Source organism: Canis lupus, chromosome 20, assembly GCF_003254725.2.
Source record: "Canis lupus dingo isolate Sandy chromosome 20, ASM325472v2, whole genome shotgun sequence".
Lineage (NCBI taxonomy): Eukaryota > Metazoa > Chordata > Mammalia > Carnivora > Canidae > Canis > Canis lupus.
In genome coordinates, this window is record NC_064262.1 from 42,833,884 (window position 1) to 42,852,622 (window position 18,739).

Below are 18,739 nucleotides of genomic sequence, written 5' to 3' on the forward strand. Positions count from 1 at the left end.
GCTAAAAACTGGCACATCCAGGAAACAAACCCAGGTCTCTGTCGTTGCCAGAGCACCAGAGGGCTTCTAGGAGATGGGTCAGCCATCTCCTAGAAGCCAGACAGTTTGACGCAGCTTTGCCACCTAAACCCACGTGACTCAGAGTCCTCTGGTTCCCTGACCCAGAAACACTGATGCTTCTGGGGAAGAACACCTGGAAGATAGGAGTCAGAGGAATGCCTGCTGGGGTCTATTCCTCAGCACCTCCCCCAAGCAGAAAAGGCTGCTAAGTAGAGGAGCAGACTCCACTTCTTTCCCAGAAGCAGCTGCCCTTGTGCTGAGTCACTGGGCCTCTGTCCCCTGACTCTGCACCCCATTCAGCCACTTCCTGTCATGGCTGGTGCAAGTCTGCTGGGCATACTGGCTCCTACGGCTCTTCCTAAGGGCAAGGTGTCAGGCACTGGGTGGGCAGCACCCAGCTGTCCAGCCCTCATCCTTTATAGATGAGTAAGCAGAGGGGTCAAGAGATGAGCACACTTGCCCAAGAACATTCATGCCCCTGGAGTCACCCAGCAGCTGTCTGGCTGCAGAGCCAGTGTTCCCTGCACTGCGTGCTGAGTATGGACCTATCCCAGGGGCTCTAGTAGAAACTTTAAAGGCTGCTAGTGGATCTTCAAGGCTTTTTTGAACGAACTAGTTCAAATCCTTCCACCACACTGATACAAACAAATGAGATGTTCCCTGAGGGCAGGAGCCGTGAGGCTATGTAGCGTGTGTGCCTCTGGACATAAGGCAGGTACACACAGGGGCTAACGGATGATGAACAAGTGGATGGGCCAATCCAAATACTGAGGGAGGTAAGCCAAAGCACCCATCCTCTGAAAGAGACTTTTTAAGGCAAGACATCCCTTCGGGGTGAGCCAGCCTTTCATTTGGGAATCTTTTGGGCTTTGAGAGATGAGCTTTTCCCAGGGACAAGCCACCTGTGTCATTTGGGACCCATTCACAGAACAGAGTTAGAACATCCTGAGCCTTATCAAACGCTCATGCGGCCATGCCCTCTGATCTGGGAAGTACAAGCACTCATCCTCCGTGGGAAGAAACAGGCCTCGCCCTGGCCCCTCCACAACTGTGTGCAGCCTTGCAGGGAGGGCGGGGACGCGCATCTGAGAAAGCACAGCTGCGTGGTCATCGTGGTCATCGTGGTCATCGCCACTCTCCAGCAGGAAGCTCTCCAGTCAAAGACTTGCAGCTCAGTTGGAGGAGGGAGCCACCGCCCATTCTGGAGGCCAGAATCTTATTTCAGTCACTTTACAAAATGCCAGCTTGTCTTTTTTTTTTTTTTTTTTTTTAATCTGCCCATTTGTAGCACTCAGCATTTTCAAGGGCATTACGACATTACTTTTCTTTGAAACAAAACTCAAAACTTAACGACAACCACCCAATCATATGTTTTAGATTGCCTCTGGAATACTTAACACATTTTCTAAATAGAACTAGGGGAAGAATAGACAGGAAGCAGCGGCCCTGCCCACTACAGGTTTATCTTGCAAGTCAGAGTGCATCAACCTGCTTGCTTTTCCAGAACACCCAACGTTCCAGAACCAGAGCCCTAGATGGACCTTCAGCCCCAGGACCCAGGAATGAGGCAGTCCCTGCCGCTGGCAGAAGCCTAACTGCAAAGCACTGGTGGATGATGGGGGGCCGTGGAGGTTGAATTAGGACCCGAAAGCCTCAGAGAAACAGCCCGACCAGCAGGCGGCTCCGACTAGAGCTGGAGAGGCCTGCACAGTGCCGCCTGGCTGTCGGCTCTGAGGTTGGGCATGCAGGTTTGGGTGTTGTGGTCGGACCATGGTTACTAAGAAATCAGAAATCAAAATACCAGAGGTGCTCTTCATCTCTCGGTTTTTAGGCAAAAAAGGAAGCCCGTGACTGAAAGAACTACCAGGAATTAACTTTTAATAGTAAAATGGGAAAATGCCCCCCAGATGCCACGGGGAGTGTGGTCCGTGGCATGGCTCAGCGCTGCGTTCCAAGCCCGAGCGGCTCACTAGCACCATCTACGGGACGGACCTGTCCCACGTCTACGCTGTCCCATACAGTGGCTGTTGAGCACCTGAGGTGTGGCTGGTGCAACCAAGGAGCCAAATTGTTGGCTTTTTAAAAATTGTGGTGAAGTTAGAGTCCAGGTGACCCCATGAGGCTGGTGGCGGCTGTACTGAGCAGTGACTTGTAAACAGAGCCATCCTCTGACCACGGGTAGAAGCTGGCCTGGGGACTCTGGACCCTGGGTAACTGGGCGAAGCAGCGCTTCTCACCGTGCTCTTAGTGAGGCCAAGAAACAGCCTGAGGAAGGCAGTCTGTCAGCAAGACATTTGGACCTGAGGGGCTTTTTAGGCATCCTTTCTTCTTCAGCCAAACCCAAAAGCCAGAGGATCTGTCCCCCCGGCATTCTGCAGGACTGAAGTTGTACAGTAATTCCATGAAAAAGCAGCTGAGGCATTTTGATTTGAGAGAGGAAGCTATTAAAGAGACCAGGCCAGAGGGGACACCCCACCCCATGACCCCTCATCCAGGCAGGCATGGGCCCCTGGACTGTATGGCTGGGGACTTCCCCACCGTCTGCCTTGTCCCTGGCCACCACTTTATTCTCACTTGGTTCTAAAGTGGACCCTTGGTCATGTGCTCTGTTGGGGGCACGTGGGAAGAAAGCCAGCTCAGCCAGAGCACGTAATCTGGACATTGATTGAGCGTAGACAGCGTGCAGGGTGGGATCCCCAGGGATGCCAAGGTGACCAACCCCAGAGGGACGGGAAGGAGTTGGCCAAACAGACGTGTGCCTTGAGACAAGTTCAGCTCTCCTGACCACAGACAGGCTCAGGGACGGAAACTCAGCAGGAAAGGGTGACATGCCATCAGCGGTCACCATCGCCAGCAGGAGGCTCCAAGGCCCGAGCAAGGGGAGGAGGAAGGGCCCGCCTTGTGCAGTGCATTCGTCTCCACTGCTCAAAAAACGCCCCAATGGCAACAAAAGGAAACGGTTCTGGCAGGAGAGAGGGTGCCCCCTCGTGGCCGTAATTTTGTTCCGTGTCATCCTCAAGCTTGTTTTTTTTTTTAAATAAATTTATTTTTTATTGGTGTTCAATTTACCAACATACAGAATAACACCCAGTGCTCATCCCGTCAAGTGTCCCCCTCAGTGCCCGTCACCCATTCACCCCCACCCCCCGCCCTCCTCCCCTTCCACCACCCCTAGTTCGTTTCCCAGAGTTAGGAGTCTTTATGTTCTGTCTCCCTTTCTGATATTCCCTACCCATTTCTTCTCCCTTCCCTTCTATTCCCTTTCACTATTATTTATATTCCCCAGATGAATGAGAACATATAATGTTTGTCCTTCTCCGATTGACTCATTTCACTCAGCATAATACCCTCCAGGTCCATCCACGTTGAAGCAAATGGTGGGTATTTGTCATTTCTAATAGCTGAGTAATATTCCATTGTATACATAAACCATATCTTCTTTATCCATTCATCTTTCGTTGGACACCGAGGCTCCTTCCACAGTTTGGCTATTGTGGCCATTGCTGCTATAAACATCGGGGTGCAGGTGTCCCGGCGTTTCATTGCATCTGTATCTTTGGGGTAAATCCCCAACAGTGCAATTGCTGGGTCGTAGGGCAGGTCTATTTTTAACTCTTTGAGGAGCCTCCACACAGTTTTCCAGAGTGGCTGCACCAGTTCACATTCCCACCCACAGTGCAGGAGGGTTCCCCTTTCTCCACATCCTCTCCAACATTTGTGGTTTCCTGCCTTGTTAATTTTCCCCATTCTCACTGGTGTGAGGTGGTATCTCATTGTGGTTTTGATGTGTATTTCCCTGATGGCAAGTGATGCAGAACATTTTCTCATGTGCTTGTTGGCCATGTCTATGTCTTCCTCTGTGAGATTTCTTTTCATGTCTTTTGCCCATTTCATGATTGGATTGTTTGTTTCCTTGGTGTTGAGTTTAAGAAGTTCTTTATAGATCTTGGAAACTAGCCCTTTATCTGATACGTCATTTGCAAATATCTTCTCCCATCTGTAGGTTGTCTTTTAGTTTTGTTGCCTTTTTTTTTTTTTTTTTTTTGGCTGTGCAGAAGTTTCTTATCTTGATGAAGTCCCAATAGTTCATTTTTGCCCTTGTTTCTCTTGCCTTTATGGATGTATCTTGCAAGAAGTTGCTGTGGCCTGTGTTCTCCTCTAGGATTTTGATGGAATCTTGTCTCACATTTAGATCTTTCATCCATTTTGAGTTTATTTTTGTGTATGGTGCAAGAGAGTGGTCTAGTTTCATTCTTCTGCATATGGATGTCCAATTTTCCCAGCACTATTTATTGAAGAGACTGTCTTTCTTCCAATGGATGGTCTTTCCTCCTTTATACTTTCAGGGATCATTTCTATAGTTTGTTACTCAAGCTTGTTTCTCATCCTTTGACGGCTGGAAGCAGTTGCTCTTACGCTGCATCCCATGGTAAGGTACCCGTTTTACCCAACTACACAGGGTGCGCACGTCCATGTAGCACGAAGGCAGAGCAAGAGCCCCGCGAAGCGGTACTGCCCTGACCACATGCAGTATGCTACTGCTTCGGCATTTTCCATTCGATTTCTTCTAATGTGAGTCACAACTTATGAAGCTGATTCACAAACCCCACAATGGGCCACAACCCACAGTTTGAAAAGCCATCAAGAAGAAACCTCTGTGCCCTTCATCCTTAAACTAGGGACAGCATCACCGACCCCTGCCCACCCTGCTTCCCACCCCACCCTCCTTCCTGTGCAGGACCTCAGCCTAGGCCTGCAAGGGCTGAGGACCTATCCTTGGAAGCACGTACTGGCTGGTCATCAGGGCTTGTCTGTCATCGTCGTCGTGGCCAGAGAGGGGGAGCTGTAGGAGGACAAGGAGTGACAGGTTAGGACATCGCTGGAAAAGCAAGAGGCTTCAGAGTTTGTTTTGTTCTATCGGATGTCATTTCTCTTTCTCTCAGTCGGTATTTGCACTTGGCACAAGGATGAAGACAAATGGCCTGAGGCAGGCCCAAGTGGCCTGGGGCCTGCCCCGGCTCCTCAGGACCCCACATCCATGGCCACCAAATGGGGGGTTGTGTGGTTGATCCCCTGAACAGCCTCTCACATTGACGTTCTGTGATTCTCTTTCTCCCAGGAGAAGGATGGGGGATGTAGAAGCCAGTGGTCTCAAGAGCCATGGAAGGAGGTGGGCAAGGAAGACGTCAGGGGGTGAAGGGGCTGGGCCAGGGAGGAAGAGGGGCAGTGAGGGACTAGGCTTCCCCTCCATGGCAGCAGGCGAGTCAGGCATGTTCTTGCTGTACCTTCCCTGGGAAGAGCGGAAAAGGCCGAGGGAGGAACCTTTTCCAGCCGAGCCTGTAGTTCGGAGTGGAGCCTGGAATCCACCTGGTTCCGTCTCCTCCTCCCATGTGGAAGAGAGAGAACAGGCCTCAGAGGAGGGAAGGGCATGCAGAGTCACAATTAGTCATAAAGCCAAGACTGGAACCACCTTGGGGTGGCAACCCCACCAAGAGCCACACCGCCTCTCCTGCCCTCTGGAGCCCCGAGGAGCTCCAGCTAGACACGTGGAGCCCCCACCGCTCAGCCCCTGGAGGGCTGGATGTTCATGAAGACGACAGGCTCTCCTGTTTATCTTGGACTGAGGGGGACTGTGCACAGAATGTGCACACCCAGTGCCGGCTGGGCAGCTGGGTGCCAGTGAGCAACTGGTTATCTAGGCAGCCTTGCTGGCTCCCCGTGCCGGCCTCCACCCCCACCCCCTCACAGCGGCGCCCTGAGAACAGTCTCACCCCCAGTGGCCTCAGCCCTGCAGCAGACAGGGACGAGGCCAGGACAGGGAGCTAAATGGCAGGAGGGCTGCGGGCCTGCTGGTCAGTGGGCGTGATGTGACGTCTGTGCCACTCCAGTGAAGCCCCGTCTTGCACTCAGAGGTTTCCCCAGAGGACAGAGGCCTCTCCCTGGGCGGTACCTGTCCTCCTCTGGGCAGAGAGGCCTTAGAAGTTAGCGGTGGCTGTGCTGCTAAGCCAGCATCTGCTGCTCCACGCTCCATGCGTGACTCCAAGTCTTCATCCTCCAGGGATCCAGCCTCGGTTCTATCCTCGACTTTGTCAACATGCCTCTGCCCCTTCCTGAATTTCCACACTAACGTTTTACACCCCCACGTATACCACTTAGCAAGTAGCACATACGTTGTTTGGCTCCTGCAAATGACACCGGCCAGCCCGCAGCATGCCGGTCCTGTGAGGTAGGGACACCTCAGCTACAGCCCCTGCTTCCAAAGGGCACTCAGTCTAGGAGAGAGAGGACTCAAAAAGAGATAAGTAAGGCCCTGCGTGACCAAGGCTGTGACAGGAGTGGGAGGAGCATGCAGGGTGGGAGCAGGCCGCAGATGCCTGTGCATGAGCGAGCCTCTGGTGAAGCTGCCTGTCCCAGACTCAGGGTGCAGGACCATTCATGCAGGTGCACTCCCGAGTCCTTGCAGATGTTCCCATCCCCACAGTTGAGTGACGGCCAGGACAGGCTTGGGGGAGACTCGCTGAATTTTGCCACCTCTGAACTACCCGTGGGTGCTCAGCCGGTGGACCTTCAGGTCCTGTGAGGTCCTACCAACGGAGTGTGGAGCCTTGGCCTGAGACACAGGACGTAGACTGGTAGACTATCTGCAGCCCCTCCCGTGGGCAGGTTGTACATCCCTACCCCTTGGTGTCCGTACCTCTCCCTATGGAAGGAGGAGCCCCCATGGCAGCGGGCTTGGCCATGGGACGCTCTGGCAGTGAAATGAGCAGCAGTGTGCTGGGAATCACTTCCAGGCAGAGGTGGTAGTTGCCGCCTCCAGCAGAAGTTCTGTGAGCCTTAGGGTGCAGCTGCTGAGCAGTCTTGAATTTCTGATGTCCCAGAGATGGTACGAGGGTAGGTCCTGAGCTCACCTGAGTGCAGGAATTGGCTGGGAATCCTGCAGAGCCCATCCCAGGCGCGGCTCTGGGTGGCACGCCATGCAGTCCAGACATGCTGTCATTTGCGGGCACAAGTCAAGGCCGCACTCCGGGTGGAGCTGTGAGCTTGGTGCCCGAGTGGGTGCGAAGGCGGTGGAGGGGGAGCCGTGCGAGCACGAGATCCGGATGCCTGCTGCCGGCCTCTGACCTTGCCTGGGCCGCTCTGTGTGCCAAGAGCACCTTCTTCCAGCTGTGTGTGCGTGTGCTGCTGACTCAGACGGAGGGCGTTTGCGGGGTGGGGCTCGTGCCCGCATCGGTGTCCTGCCCAGCCCCCACTCCAGTGTGGACCTGGGCCGACATCGCCGGGCACTTCACCGGTGGGTGGGGTGGAGCAGGACTGAGTACGCTCCGTTCCCTCAGGGCCTCAGGCGTCGAATGAGTGTCCCCAGGGCCAAGCTGGTGAGAGCCCAGGGGTACCTGTCGCAGGTGGGAGGGGGACAGTTTGGGGCACGTTGATCTCACCCCAGAGACGTCTGGGAAGGGGGTTATTGTGACATTTTAGGAAGAAGCTGTGCTAGGTGGGAGATGTTCTTTATTCACACTTAGACCCTGGGGCAGATAATTCTTCCTTTCTGGACTAAGCTTCCTCTGAGCAGAGCACCTCGAGCTGGTTCAGCTTGACGCCCCAGAGATGACAGACGCTGAGCCAGACATGTGGGGCTCTGGCAGGATGCGCAGTGAGCTGGAGTCGGGGTGTGGGGCTCTGGCCTCCATCTCAGGAGCCGCCTGGGCCCCCGTGTCCCTGTCCTTGAAGGGGACCTGCCGTCTCTGTTCCCAGAGTAAGCAGTTCAGTAGGAGTTTAAAATGTTCCGTGATCAAATAAATACAGGAGCGCTAGGGTTCAAGTCCAGTAGATGTCCTTGCTGCCTTCCTAGAGCCTCGACCTTCCTGTCTAGTGTGCAGGGGCTCCGTGAGGGGGAGCGTGTGGGGCCCTCCGCCCCGGCCCTGGTGTTCCATGGAGCGCCGTGGGAAGCACGCTGTGTCCGCGCTGACTGGGTCATGAGTGAAAGACGACGTGTGGCGTAGGCCCACTCTCTGTCCATGGCTTTGTCCCACTGCTCCCCCTTGGCCCATGCTGTTTCCTGGGGGTCTGTCCTTGTCCCCCAGAGATGAGCCAGAGCAGGCTTGGCTGGCCAGGCAGGACCCCAGGGTGCTGCTGACCGTACTCCACTGGCGTGGGGTAGGAGGGTGGCCTGAGTTGTGTGCAGCCCCTCCCCACACCCACGGGAAAGACGCTGGGGAAGTCACGGCAGCCCCATTGACTTTTCCCTGTCCTGCCTGCTTGGGCCGGGCCCCTGTGCCAGTCCCTGGAGAGCCTGCCAGATGCCCTCTTGTGGCCTCTGTGACCAAAGGATCCCATGCATTCTGCGGTTGGCTACTTGACCCGGAGGCTGCGGACCCCAGGGTGTGGGACCCTGCATGCTGATGACCAAATGGCTGTGCCTTCTTGTGTATGACATTTCAGGGATACCATGTCAACCTCGCTCACCCCTGAGGACACTGAAGACATGCCGCTGGGACAGGATGCCGAGATCTGCTTGCTGAAGTCCGGAGAACTGATGTAAGTGACAGGTGTCGTCCCCACCCCCCCCCCCCCCCCCCCGCCTCCTGCCCCTGAGCTGGACGCCCTAGGGCATCACTTCTGGGGAAGAGCTGGAAGCCCTCAGAGGCTCTGACGTGGCACTGATAGTGGCTTTCAGTCTGTGCTTAAAAAAAAAAAAAAGTACAATTTATATACAGTAAATTCCCCCTCTATGTGTACGATGCTTAGATTCTGACAAATAATACAGTATAATCACCAGTCATCCTGCTGAGCCCCACGCCAGATTCAGCCAGGGGCTTCTATGATCTCAGGGGCCTCAGAGCCCAGCTGGCTCCACGCCCCAGTGTGACCCAGAGTGGGGACACAGGTCTAGGATAGGTCAGTGTCACCCCCGTGTGACCACAGTGATGCCAGAGAACAGTTCCCTCACCTTCAGAAGCTCCCCGTGCCCCCTAAGCCATCCCTTTCTCAGGCCTGTGCCCTGTGTTCTTCTTTTTTTTAAATAACTTTGTTTTGTTTTCTTACTGTAAGAGCAGTCCATTTTCATTGTATAAAATAGGAAAAGACAAGCAAACCACTTCAGTGTATATAGCCTTCCAGTTTTTAAAAATACATATCTACATAATTTTCAACACAAAATATTCTACATCTCATTTCATAGTTTATTTATTTATTTGAGAGAGAGAAAGAGAGCATGAGTAGGGGAGAGGGGTAGAGGGAGAGGCAGACTCCCCGATGTGCAGAGCACCCGACGCAGGACTTGTTCCCAGGACCCTGAGATCGTGACCTGAGCCAAAGGCAGACACTTAACTGAGTGAGCCACCCAGGCACCCCCACCCCCATAGTTTTTAAAACTTACCACTGCATGAGTATTTTCATGTATCCTATTCTTTTTCTCCTGTGGTGTGTCTAATACCTGCATAATGGCTTAATAGTCACTGACTAGATTCACTCAATCACTCACAGATACTCAGCACCTAGCAGGCGCCAGGTATGTTCTGGGTCCTTGGAGTATGTCAGTTAGCAAAACAAAGATCCCTGCCTTCATGTTTAGTTTATATCCCAGCAGGGGTGGACAGACAATAAACATAAGTAAACAAGTGAATCACATAATGTGCAACAAGGTGTGCTTGCTGTGGGAAAGAAACAAAGGAGGATGGAGAGGGTGGAATTTGTAATTTTAAATAAAGTGGCACTAAGAAAGTAAAGACTGGAGGGAGTTGCTGTGCAGCTCTGTGAGGGAACAGCACTGAGGCAGAGGGAACAGGCAGTACAAAGGCCCTGGGGCAGAATGGCAGCTGGCATGTTCAAAGAACAGGGAAAGGGCCAGTGTGACTGAAGCAGAGAGATTGAGAGAAACTGAGTCAGAGAGGGAAGGGGGCCCTTGTCACATCAGGGCCCCGTTGTTTGCTATTGACAGGACTTTGGCTTTTAATCTGAGGGAAATGGGAGCCCCAAAATGAGGTTTGGAACAGAATGACTTAATCTGATTTACATTTGAAAAAAGATCGTTCTAGTTGCCATGTGGAGAATGACTAGGGAGTGACAAGGACAGAATTGGGGAAACCAGGAGAATTTACATTAATGATGTGGGTCCTGTAGATAGTGGGCTCCTTTTATTTAAAGTTATATTTGAGGGGTGCCTGGGTGGTTCAGTCATTAAGTGTCCAACTCTTGACTTCAGCTCAGGTCACAATCTCAAGGTCATGGGATCGAGCCCGACATTGGGCTCCATACTGGGCATGGATCCTGCTTAAGATTGTCTCCCTCTGCCCCTCCCTCAATTTGTGTTTTCTCTCTCTGTCTCTGTCTCTCTCTCTCTCTTAAAAAGAAAAAAAGATTTGAGCAGAGATGGCAAGGTGTTGATTTGTTTTTATTAACCTCTCCTTTGGGAAGACTGAGTATCATCCTTTCAGTGAACAGATGAGGTCTAGAAAGGTAAAAAAAAAAAAAAAAGAAAGAAAAGAAAAGACTAAAAGTACAATCTAAATGACTGGATGTGAGGGAATGTAAAATTATAAAATGGCACGGCATTGGTAGGGTGTTCTATCAGGGTGACTGCGCATAGGGTCGTGCAGTAAGATTCACTCCTTACAAGAAAATAGACCCTTTGACTAACTCTCAGATTCTTGAAAATTGTGAATGTTGGACAAGGCTTTTTGTACATACTTAGAAATAAAACCTAAATCAACACATGGGAAAATGTTAGGTTGAATTAAGGCTTCACAAAAGTGGAATGACTTTGCCAGGGCTGCTCTGTAGGGCATTTTGGATTTTTTCGTCCTTGATTACTCTTCTTACTAGCACAGCTTTGGGGGATATTTCCATCCATCTCCACAGCTTTGAAGGCCGACGGAACTCGGCCCCGTAACCTACTTGCTGTGCAGTCATGGGCTAGTTACCTAACCTCTCTGAGCTTTAGCTTCCGCTGCTGCCTTTAGGGGAGCAGTAATAGATTTTGACCACAAGAGGCAGTTTGGTGTAGCAGACAGGTGATGGCTTCTTATCAGCGCCCCGGGGACCTGGACCAGGTTTCTTTTCTTTCTTTTCTTTTCTTTTTTAAGATTTTATTTATTTATTCATGAGAGACACAGAGACAGAGAGGCAGAGACACAGGCAGAGGGAGAAGCAGGCTCCTTGCAGGGAGCCCGACGTGGGACTCGATCCTGAGTCCCCAGGATCAGGCCCCGGCTGAAGGCGGCGCTAAACCGCTGAGCCACCCAGGGCTGCCCTGCACCAGGTTTCTTAACCTGTTTGAATCTTGGCTTCCTTGTGTGTAAAATGGGAGTGTCATGCTCCCTCCCGTAGCCGTGGTGCTAGCACAGGAAGCCTGCGAGCAGAGGGCCCTGGCGTAGTGGCTGCCACCTTCCCGGTTCACAGTTGAGGGGAAGAGACTCGCCCAAGGCCTCTCCCTGCTGAGGTGGCACCCTCCCCTGAGGCTGTCCTGGTGACCCGCGCCAGCGTGCTCTGTACAGGAGGGGGCGCTGCTCGGTCAGGAACCAGCCGCAGCAGCTCTGCTCCCATCCAGCTCATCCTCGGGCCCTCCCCACACCTGTCAGCGGATGGGCAGGGTTGGCCCTGTTTGCAGGGGAGGAACCTCAGGCTTCCCGGGGGTGAGACTCCGCAGCAGACAGGTTCCAGGGCAGGTCCTGGAACCCGTTTAAGAAAAATCAGGGTGCCCCTTTGGAATCTACCAGCAGGCCCTAGATATCCACTGAAAAGAGGGACAGCCGGGAGGGCTGGAAGTTTCTAATGATGGCTGTGCTTCCCACCCCTGGGCGCGTGGAGCACCTCGGGCCGGCCTTCACCTCCAACAGCCCTATGGGTACGTGCCAGCCCCACACAGGCAGGGATTGTCATCCCTGTGGTTTACTTCTGTGTCCCCGGGGCCAAGAACCATGCTAGGCACACAGTCAGGGCTCATACTGTGTGAGCTGCACATCCAGGTTTCCACCACAATTAAGCCTGTCTGTCAAGGTAACCCAGGGGTTGGCCTCCCAGGAGCCTCCAGGGCTTCTGGCCACCTCTGAGGCACAGATGACCTGGCCAGCGGACTCAGGGCCCTCTCTGCATTTGGATCTTAGGATAAAATTACCCCTCACGGTAGAAGAGATCGCCAACTTTGGGGAGAGCAACAGGGAGCTGTTTGTGCGGTCCAGTACCTACAGCCTCATCCCTATCACCGTGGCTGAGGCAGGCCTCACCATCAGCTGGGTCTTCTCCTCCGACCCTAAGAGTATCTCCTTCAGTGTGGTCTTCCAGGAGGCAGAGGACACACCGTTGGATCAGTGTAAGGTAAGGACGGCTCCTATGCTTGCTCATACAGCAGGGTGCTCGGGCGGACCTCTCCTACTGCGGGGCTGTAGCCACCCCACCTTCTGCTGGGCAGGACTCACCTGGAATGTTTGGGCTGCAGCTGTGACAGGGACACAGAGGAAGGCAGGTGGGAAAGCCCTCTGGGCTGCATCCCATGCAGCAGCCGAAGCACCTGGTCTTGGCCAGCTTGGGGAGGGAGGGACCTGCAGGCTAGAGAGGTCTGAAGGTGCCTGAAGGTTGCTCCTGGGTCAGACAGCTTCCCTCTGACCTTGGGACAGATCACTAGAGAATACAGATTTGGGATCCCTTTTTTAACAGCCTTGGAGAACCCGAACAGGAGAGCCCGAACAGGTCACCATTAGAAGGGTTATGAGCTTGGGGTGTTTGGCGTCTCACCTCAGAGACCTCAGTAGACATACCTAGACATTGTGTCACTTGGGTGGTGGGGCTTGAAGTCTTGGTGGCATATCTCAGTTCATAAGCGTGGGATGCTGATGATGGCCTGGACCATGGGTCCCAATCTTGGCTACACATTAGAAATGCCCACCTCCGAGGCCATGCCACACTGCTCAATCAGAAGCCCTGGGGCTGGGACACAGGCATCCCAGGTAAGTCCAGTGAGTGACTAAGGTTGAGAGCCATGGGCCTGGCTCATGGGGTTGGAAACCAGAGAAGATAAGATGGGGTGGGATCCAGAGCCCGGGAGAGAAAGTCGAGCAGGATTCAGTGGGAGGCTGACTCAGCATGAGGGAAGGGGGAGCTGGTTTGGGTAGAAACTCAAGCCCCATTTGAATCATTGTGGGTGGGGGGACTGGAAAGGATAGACAGGAGCTTAGAGTGGACCTCAGGCTGCTGCCCCATGCAGAAACCTTCATGCTCCAGAGATGGCAGGAAGCAAGGTGGGGGAGAGCAATTTGAAGTCACGTAGAAGGAGAGTCTTGTGTGGTCTGTGTGCAAATATCCCTGAGTCCCTCCTGCATGTGGGCTGCTGGCTGCAGGGGGCTCTCAGTGAGGGCCGGGATGGATGGCGGGGAGCTGGCTAGCTCTCCTGCCATCTCTGCCCCATTGGTACTGCTCACTGCTATAGAGACTGCTTTGTCATTTTTGTCCTCTTCAAATTCACTCCTAAAATTGAATTCTAACCTCCTTGAGGTGGCCTTGTTTTGTGGAGTTTCGTGTTTATTCTTATTTAGAAATCACTCCACCCCCCCTTCCCTTTGGGGGCGGAGCTCATGGCCACACCACATACCCAGCTTGGAGCCCTTCCTTCCTGAGGTTCCAACTCTGCCCCCAGGAGGTCCTGGGCTTGCGGTGTGGGAGCAGGTGCAGACACAGCCCCCGCCAGCTGCATGCAGGGAGGGTGACGTGGGCCAGGCCTCAGTCCTCCTTTGCAGATGAGGTAACCGTAACCTGTGTGCTTGTCAGCCCCACACTGACCAGGACCTTGCCGCCAGCCCCCTGGCTGTTCATCCTCATAGGCCCAAGGCCTTCCAAGTAACAGCACCACTTCCTCCCACATTAGACACCAGTGGGTGTCGGTGGCAGGGAGGGGGAACTAAATCCCGTGTCCAGGCCTTTGCCGTGCCTGCTGCCCACATGTGGCCAAGCCGTGGGCCTCGCCTTTCTCGGTCACTCACCCACCAAATCCTCACAGCCCTGGGTTCTCCTCCATGTGGTTCCTCCCAGGATTCAGGGCTCTAGCTTGGAGACCTGGAGGAGGAGCCTTCCTCATCTGCAGCTTCCAGGTGGTCTCTGGGGCTCAGAACTACCAGTGTGTTTCTCAGAGGGGACGCCAGGGGGCAGAAAGAGCCCATTTGCGGGGGGCAAGCAAGAAGGGGGATCAGGTGCCCTCAGCCTTCATAAGCCCAGCATCACCAGCCACCATGGAGTGGGTGTTATTTCTGCCAGAATGTCTCCTGGACAGACATCAGCCTAGGAACCTATTCCCAGATGCGCATCCTCCGCATCTGTCTGGGGGCCTTCCCTGTGGGATCCCCTGACCTGCCTGAGCCTTACAGGAAACCATGTACAGAACTGATTGAAGCACTCGGGTGTGATTATGGAGGTGTAGATACAAGGGACTTAGAGTCTGCTCACAGCCATCTGCTGAGCCTCTGCTAAACCCTGGGCTCTGTTGTTTGCATCAGAGCTAGAGAGAGAAGGGACAACGTGGGATCCACCCTTGAGGAGATCCACCCTCTAGTGAACAGATAACCACGATTCCAGATAGAGAGTGTCGTGCTGGGGGAGGGGAGGCACCTGGGGGACAGCCATCAGGGGAGGAGCCTTGGGCCAAACCAGGAGACACCCCGGGTAGAGGAGCCACACTGAAAAGGCCAGCCCCATTTCTGGAGGCACCCAGCAGATATTTCCCCGCCCCCGGTGCTGCCTCCTCTCCAGAGGGCTTCCTTCCAGAGGTCAAGGTTGTGTCTCAACACTGAGATTAGAGATTGTGACTTTGGGAAGATGCTTGACTGAAGAAACTGTCCATCAGAGTCTTGAGGCTGCCCATGGGCGTCTGCTGTCCTGAAGCCTGGGGATGGAGCAGGGAACAGGACCCAGGCCCTGCCCTCTCTCTGGGCAACGGACCCCTGTTTGGCCAGAGAAACTGGACAGCCTGCCTGGGGCCATTGGGAATCAGAGGAAGAACCAGGACTGGGAGCAAGAACCCTTGACTCGGTGTTTGTTAGACAGCGTTATTGAGATATAATTCATATGCCAGATAATCGACCCACTTAAGATACACAGTGCATTCACAGCGTTGTGTAACTGTTGCCACTCTAATTTGAGATCATTTTCATCATCCCCAAAAGAAACTGTACCCACTAGCAGTCACTTTCCAACCTTCACCCCCAGCAACCACCAACCTGTTTGTCTATGTAGCCTTTTATGACTCACTTCTTCCACTGAGCCTAGAACCCTTGCTTTGTACAGAGCCCAGGGCCATGGGAGCCCATCTGAATATCAATAAAACCATTTTGGACTGTCTTGCTGACACATGACATGAATCAGGGCACCGCCATACGGGCACTGGAGGCTGGGGGGAGGAGCTCCCAGAGCCCACCCAGCAGAGACCTGCCTCAGGTTTATTCCAGAGACCCCCATCATCTTCCCACCACCTCATCTGTGTGAGCTTTGGCACCTGAGAAAAATCTCATAGATTTTGACCCTGGTGGGAAAAGCAGAGCTGAGATGAATGAAAGGTCTGTGGTGCAGAATGTTTTAAGGAAATGAAGCATATTGTTTTAAACGTACTTTCCTCAGAAGACACCCTAACAAGCTCTCTGTTGTTGCTCTGCAATCAAGGTAGTAAATGCTGAGGTTGAGGTGTGGGGTGCCCAGACACCCTTGTATAAACAGCCAGCCTTCCTATCTAGTGGCTCCTTAGAGTGCTAGCTGGAGTGTCCAGGGTCAGAATTCTTAGGTTACAGATCATGGAAGCAAACCCAAACTCTCAACCTCCCAGAATTCCCAGTCCCCGGTGGAATTTGAACACACTAGAACATTAGTGGAATTTAATGAGACCACCTGCAGAAGTGGCTACCCCAAGTCCTACCCACAGTAAGCTCCCCATGCATTTTTTCCCCTCCAAGCTTGTTTTGGGCTCTACTCCCTCACCACCACCAGCTCCCAACAAGAGCACATGTACGGTGGTGTCAGGAACGTGCTGTGCATGCTCTCTCCCATGCCTGTGGGGTCTCGGTCTGATTTTTTATTTCTCTTTGATCCATGTGCTATTTAAAACTGTTACTTAGTTTACAAATATCTTTATTTTCCAGAGACCAATTATTTCTAATTTCATTCCCTTGTAGTCAGAAAACAGACTGTGTAACTTGAATCCTTTTAAATATGAGGTGGGCTTTTTTTTTTTTCTTTTCCAATGGCCTAGAAGGTGGCCTACCCAGGTGTCCCCAGTACACTCAAAAAGAAGGTGTGTCCTGCTGTAGTCAGGTGGAGTATTCCATAAATGTCAGTTGGATTGAGTCCATTGATACTATTCTTCAAGTCTTCCATCTCCTTATTGAGCTCCTGTCTGTTATTCCATCAGTCATTGAGGGGTATTGAAATATCCAACTGTTAATTATGAATTTACCGATTTCTCCTTGTAGTTCTACTATTTCTTGCTTTGTGTGTTTGAAGCTCTCATTAGGGACATAAATGTGAAGGACTGGTCCATCCATCTTGATCCATTAACATCCCTGTCATTATGAAGTTATCCCTGGCCACATCCTTTGGTACCAAATCTATTTTGTCTGATATTAATATAGTCAATCCAGCTCTCTTTTGATTAGTGCTACCCCAACATATCTTTTTATGTGCTTTGACTTTTAACCTATTTGTATCTTTATATTTAAATTGTTGTTTCTTATGGGGTTGGGTTGGGTCAACCTGATAATCTTTGCCTTTTACTTGGGATGTTTAGACTATTTATATTTAATGTACTTAGTAATCAGCTTCGGCTTGAGTCTGTCATCGTACTGTTTGTTTTCTGTTGATCCCATCTATCTGTTGCTCCTTTCTCCTTTCAAAGTGGTGAGCTGGGGCAGCTGCAGGCCTCACCTTGTTCTCTCAAAGATCACTGTCCTCCATTGCCTGATGTCCAGTGTCTTGTGTATTTTGTCTATTCTTGGTTATCTCTTGAGAGATCAAATCTTAGCTCTTCTCCCATGTCTTTGAATATGTTTTCCCTTCTCCCTGGGACAGCCAGAGCTCCCTCCAACTACCTAACTTGTCCAGGCTCAGCGTAGCCTCCTCCAGGATGCCCCCCCACCCCCACTACCGCACAGCTGCAATGGGCAGCCCTCCTGGTTCTCCCCTCATGACATGCTCACTGTTATAACTGAATGTTTCCTTATCTGCTGTCTCTGTTAAACCACAAGATCTTTGAGGGCAGAACGTTGTGGAAACTTACTTTACTTTGGGAACTCTGGCCAACACGTAGGGTTTCAAGAAATGTGCCTTGGTATTCAAGTGTAAGTTGAAAAACCCATCACATTTTTATGAGCATTTTGGATTCAGTCCTTTTGTACAGGGCAAAAAATGTTTCAAGGGAATGAACAACTGAATTTCACAAAGCTATATTTCTGAGAGTGGAGCTAGCACTTAATTTTGCAAAGAATAAAAATGCTCACTTGTGGGGAAGCTTGCCACATTAGGAGCTTGAATCAACGAGGTGTTAACTGTGGTCTCTAAAGTCTCTGGTCTGTGTGACCACTTATGTGTAGTCAGTCCTGCGTGAATGGCCTAAGGGTGCTTTCTGAGACAAAACCCACTGGGGTGTTTATCACCTCTAAAATCTTTTAAAATCTTGGTTGGCTCTGTCTTATTTTCCTATGTCCTCATTTCCTATCATATGCTCTACTGACTGAGTCAGCCAGGTACCCCTCCATATCTTTGGTTTTAAACTTTCCCTCATGGGAAAGGTTGGCCATCCAAAGACCCTTCCCCCAAACACCTCCTGGCACTGTTCAGCACTCACCTGTCCTCAGATTTACCCCCAACACTGAGGCCCTTAGAACCTGCCCTGGAGAAAGCAAATATTTCCTGGGGCTCATTTCTCATTCCTGGGGAAAGCAGAAGGTAAATAGGAGGCTGAGGATTAGGCCCAGAAAGTTGAGAGGGTCCTGGGGCCATGGAGACATATGGGGTGCAGTAGGACAGGCAGCCTGCTAGGGCCAAGTGAGAAGCGATTGGAGGAGCTGGGCCTGTTCAAGCCAGAGGGCAAAGCTCAGCAGCTCCACAAAGTGCTTGAGGGATGGGAGTGAGCAGGGGCTTGGGGCTTGGCCTATCCCGTGAAACACCCCTCACCCAGGACAGCACTAGGTCCCACAGGAGCCCGCCAAACACAAAGATTTCACCTAGAATAAGCCCCCGCTTCCAGACCAGAAAAAGGCCTGCTCCTCCAGATGGTGGAACATTTCAGCTATGGTCAGAGGAAGCTGGGGACCACTCCTTTGGGGCCTGACTGGCTCATGATTCTGGATAAAATGCATGTCCACAGCCTCCTCCCGAACCACAGGTTATCAACAAATGCAGGGCATGTGGAAGACTCCCCCCAACTCCTGGGGCTGATCCCAGACACACACATCTCACAGCCTTGCTCAACTGTCACCTCAGACAGGGCACCTAGCCTCCCTGGGCCTAGTTCCCTCCCCAGAATAAAAGGTCTGCTTGGAGGCACCATAGGGCATCTCGGCTTCTGTGACACTTTTTCTGATCTTCTCTTCCTCCTAGGTCCTTATCCCCACAACCCGATGCAGCTCCCACAAGGAGAACATTCAGGGCCAGCTCAAGGTCCGCACACCAGGCATCTACATGCTCATCTTCGACAACACCTTTTCCAGGT

The 18,739-nt window shown here is 52.3% G+C and overlaps 1 protein-coding gene across 4 annotated transcripts in view; it reads left to right on the plus strand.

The window, feature by feature from the left end:
- Nucleotides 1-18,739, plus strand: part of FYCO1 (FYVE and coiled-coil domain autophagy adaptor 1) — a 73,753-nt gene that overhangs the window by 49,370 nt on the left and 5,644 nt on the right. For all 4 annotated transcript variants that reach the window (XM_025458255.3, XM_035702514.2, XM_035702515.2 and 1 more), the window contains exons 15-17: nucleotides 8,500-8,595; nucleotides 12,162-12,372; nucleotides 18,628-18,737. In XM_025458255.3, the coding sequence (XP_025314040.1) occupies nucleotides 8,500-8,595; nucleotides 12,162-12,372; nucleotides 18,628-18,737 (417 nt within the window). The remainder of the gene's footprint in view (nucleotides 1-8,499; nucleotides 8,596-12,161; nucleotides 12,373-18,627; nucleotides 18,738-18,739) is intronic.